General features: G+C 40.6%; 1 protein-coding gene across 1 annotated transcript in view; it reads right to left on the bottom strand.

Moving 5' to 3' along the window:
• TMTC4 (transmembrane and tetratricopeptide repeat containing 4) overlaps positions 1–2,930 on the bottom strand; it is a 53,867-nt gene extending 50,937 nt beyond the window's left edge. The window contains exon 1 of the mRNA XM_011363196.2: positions 2,689–2,930. Within this exon, the coding sequence (XP_011361498.1) occupies positions 2,689–2,850 (162 nt within the window). The 5' untranslated portion in view covers positions 2,851–2,930. The remainder of the gene's footprint in view (positions 1–2,688) is intronic.
• Positions 2,931–3,750: the final 820 nt, after the last annotated feature.

Here is a 3,750-nt window from a genome sequence, read left to right as displayed (position 1 = left end):
CACCATCATCACTCACCCAGGATATAGCCAGGCCTCTACTGTACCCTCTGACATGTTTTCATATTGATCTCTACAAAATGCAAGTCAGCTTACTCTACCTGCCCCTGCTAAAAACACTGCGACCATTCCCTCTCCTCCCAGAACAAAGCATTCAAACTAGAAAGGTTTTGCAGCTTATAACAACCAGAAAGTGGGGAATAGAGGAAGTGTGTCAAATCATGGCCGGCCCAAGAGAGCAACCAGCATCCATGACACACAGTGGAGTTCAGTGAGTCCCAGCTACTTAAGTGCTTCATGACTCAAAGGGAAAGGCTTGAGAAAAGAGATGCAAATTTGGTCACCTGATAACCACTTTGAGGGTAGATTTCACATCCATTGAGTATCAACTTCAGAGGCTTTGAGTGTACAAACCCCCTCTACAAGTCTATTAGATATTTGCAGAAGGTTCTATAATCCACTTGCTAACTGAGTTTATTCAGAAAAATGGAAGCCCATCTTCTTTTGCATTGTCTCAGGAGTATTTGTTTAGTTGTGAAGGGGATGGGCAAAGGATTTTCCCTTCATTTGAGCAGAAAATGAACACCAATAAAGCTCTAAATATTTGATTAGGTGTAGCCTACACAGAGCAGGGCATGCTACAGGAAGAAAGGTCAATTTTTTCCTAATAATAATTTATGAGAAAGATGTGTTATGTATGAAATTCCTGCTAACTCCACTGTCTCATAGAAAATCATCATCTCAATGAAAGAAGGCAACTCAACACTACAAGCAAGCATCTGGAAAACAGTCTTTAACACCAATAAAACCCAATAACAGGCTGTTTCACATTACTGTAGGCACAGTGCCAATGAATGGAGGAGTGCCTTTCATTAAACAGGAAAAAAAAAAAAAAAGGGAGGGCTAGCAAGTTAACAAAGGGGCACAGTGTGATACTCTACAAAACACTGCCAAGACAAAGTGCAGTAGGGCCACAACATGGCTTCATCTGCCTTACCCCACACAGAAGGAAAGAGAATTACACTCATACACCAGGGTACTCCATATACAAGAGAACTCATGTTTTCCCCTGCATCGCTCACCAAAGTTCTTCCACATAGCTCTTCTGAGTTAACACTTTATATGTTTTCTACTTAATGAAAGTGGAAGAGTCAAGAAACTCTCAATAAAATAAAGAATGAAATTTCAAAAGTCATATCCTCAAACCCTGTTAGAAAAGCAATTCTGTAGATATTAAGCCAGGAATGTGACATAGTTACTTATAGCTACAAACTTACTTAGTTTTATTGTAAGCATAGTTAAAAAAAAAAAAAAAGTTGAAACAGAAACATCTGCAACAACTGCTGGATGAACCTGAGGAAAATTACAAGTGAAGAACTTGAATGAAAAACAAGCATCAATAATGCTGTTTTGCACCATTAAAATAGAGAAAATCAACTGCAATACATTACAAATAAAATATCTGCAATACAATAATTTCCCCTGCCCCCACAGGAAAAAAATGTCTGTCATAGAGAATTTTTTCTAACATTGTCAATATGAAAATGACTCCTCATTTGGTAGAATCCAAGACTTCAAAAATTTAAGAGCATTATTCAACAACAGTGTTACAAAGTTTCTATAGTTGCATTAAGAGAGGGAGTGTGGGAGAAGGGCGGGGGGGCGGAGAGAGAGAGAGAGAGAGATTATTCAACAACAGTGTTACAAAGTTTCTATAGTTGCATTAAGAGAGGGAGTGTGGGAGAAGGGCGGGGGGGCGGAGAGAGAGAGAGAGAGAGAGAGAGGGGCAGGCATTAGTATATGCCTTCAAATTCTCTTCACTGGTTAAGGGACACACATAAAATATCTGCTGAGTAACTAGTAACAAAAGCTCTAACCTGTGTCATTTCCACGTTCTTTCTCCTCTAGGCCCTCCCTGCCTTCAAGTTTCTTGTTCTGATTTTCTTTTAGCATCCTTAAATCTTTTTCTTCCCTTCTCACAAATCTATTTCTTCTTCCCCTATCTCTAGTTAGTGAGTGAAAGGGAATATCATTTTTCTTGCACCGATACAGTATCCACTGATGAGCAAAACCAGCTGGGATTTTGCAAATTCAGCAAATCTGAGTCTCCAAACAGGAAATGAGCAGGAACTGCATCATCCACAGGCAGCACACTTCCCGTCCTTCAACAGCTGTCAGCAGGCTGTCCTGATGCTATTAGTGAAGGACAAAGAAGCAGCTAGCTTGCTGCCTGCTGCTGAGGACGTATCTTTAGGCGGGTGATCAGACTCATCCATCACTGTAGCAAAATGCATGATTTTGAGGAGTTATGGGGGTGAAGGGGAATAGTTCTAGCCTAGAGTTCTGAAAATTTTGTCACAAAGCCTGAAATACTTAGTCTGCAATGCCCTTGCCTTGTAATCTTAGAATAACAGTCTCTCTGATACGTGTCTGGAATAGGGCCTCACGTGAGGTACATGGGGAGGTAAAGCGTGAAGTTAGGCGGGGGCTGGAGACTCTGCTGCCAGCAGGAAAAGGGGCCCTAAGTCAAGGAGATGCTAGGCAAACAAGGTGGGAAATCTGGAGCACAACTGGGGCCCAGACAAATGCTTAACACAAGTTTAATAGAAAGTTATTCAACACAAATTTAGATTATTTTTGAGATATAGGCAAGTGGTTAAGTTTACTAGAAAAAAAAATTAAGATACAAACCTTATTGTTAACAATAGCTTCAGAGTCATCAAAGACGAAATCTCCATCATAGCTACGTGCAAAACACAGGAGGGAAACAAATCCCACTACTAACTTAGCCCAGAAAGGAGGAAGAACCGAAGATGGAATGATGTGATCCAAATCGGCCTCCAACTCGGCCATTGTGAAAACTGCAGGCTGCCAGCCTCTGGCTTCAGCATTATGCTGGTTAGAAATCTAGAAGAAAAACAACATGATATGAATATTCATCGGTGCATTGTTAGGAATGTTTCTGCAGGGGACACATTTACTTAAATGAATAAGAGTTAGACAGTCATTTATGCTGAGATTTTAGAGGATGCGCTCATTAAAAACTTTAAGTTGTGGTTTTTCAACTCTAGTGGGCAGAAAAGTCACCTGGGACACACACAGATTCTCCCAGGCCCAACTGCAACCTCCCGAATTGGAAACCCTTGGGTGTCTGATGCTGGACTGTCCTTGAAAAACACTGATTTAATGGATTGCTATATTTACCAACCCCATAAAGGAAATCACTTTTTATAGTCCAGGCACCAGTTTACGAAGTTAAAAAAAAAAAGTTACCATCTTTGTCTAATCAAGAAAAACCAAGAAATACTCATCAATGGGTCTTAGGGCATTATATGTAGGGGGTGGGGTATGAAACATGATTCTGATTCTGAGAACTCATGACACTCATGCCAGTCAGATGAAAATCTGGGAGAAAGTTTAATAGAGATGATGAGGCAGAGTACGGGATCGATGGCCAGGTTAGTGGTTCACATACAGATAGACAGAAGGAGAGAACACTGTAGACTAACTGGTTTGGGACAATTATCTACCCAGAAGGGATCCAAAAGAAAAGGAGAAGCTATTTTAGGTGAGGATATAACCTTCAATATTGGTGAAAGAGTCAGCTTGAAAATATACACTTATTTTTAGCTTTTCTTCCAAACAGGCAAAATATTAAAGCCAGAAATTTTTGTCTCTCAGTCTTGCCACTTAGCTCTGTGGCCTTGTATGTGTCACCTATCCTCTCAGAGTCCACTGCCAGCGCTACTCTGC

Source organism: Pteropus vampyrus, unplaced genomic scaffold, assembly GCF_000151845.1.
Source record: "Pteropus vampyrus isolate Shadow unplaced genomic scaffold, Pvam_2.0 Scaffold83, whole genome shotgun sequence".
Lineage (NCBI taxonomy): Eukaryota > Metazoa > Chordata > Mammalia > Chiroptera > Pteropodidae > Pteropus > Pteropus vampyrus.
The sequence above is the reverse complement of the archived record's forward strand: the minus strand, read 5'-3'. Positions and strand labels throughout refer to the sequence as shown.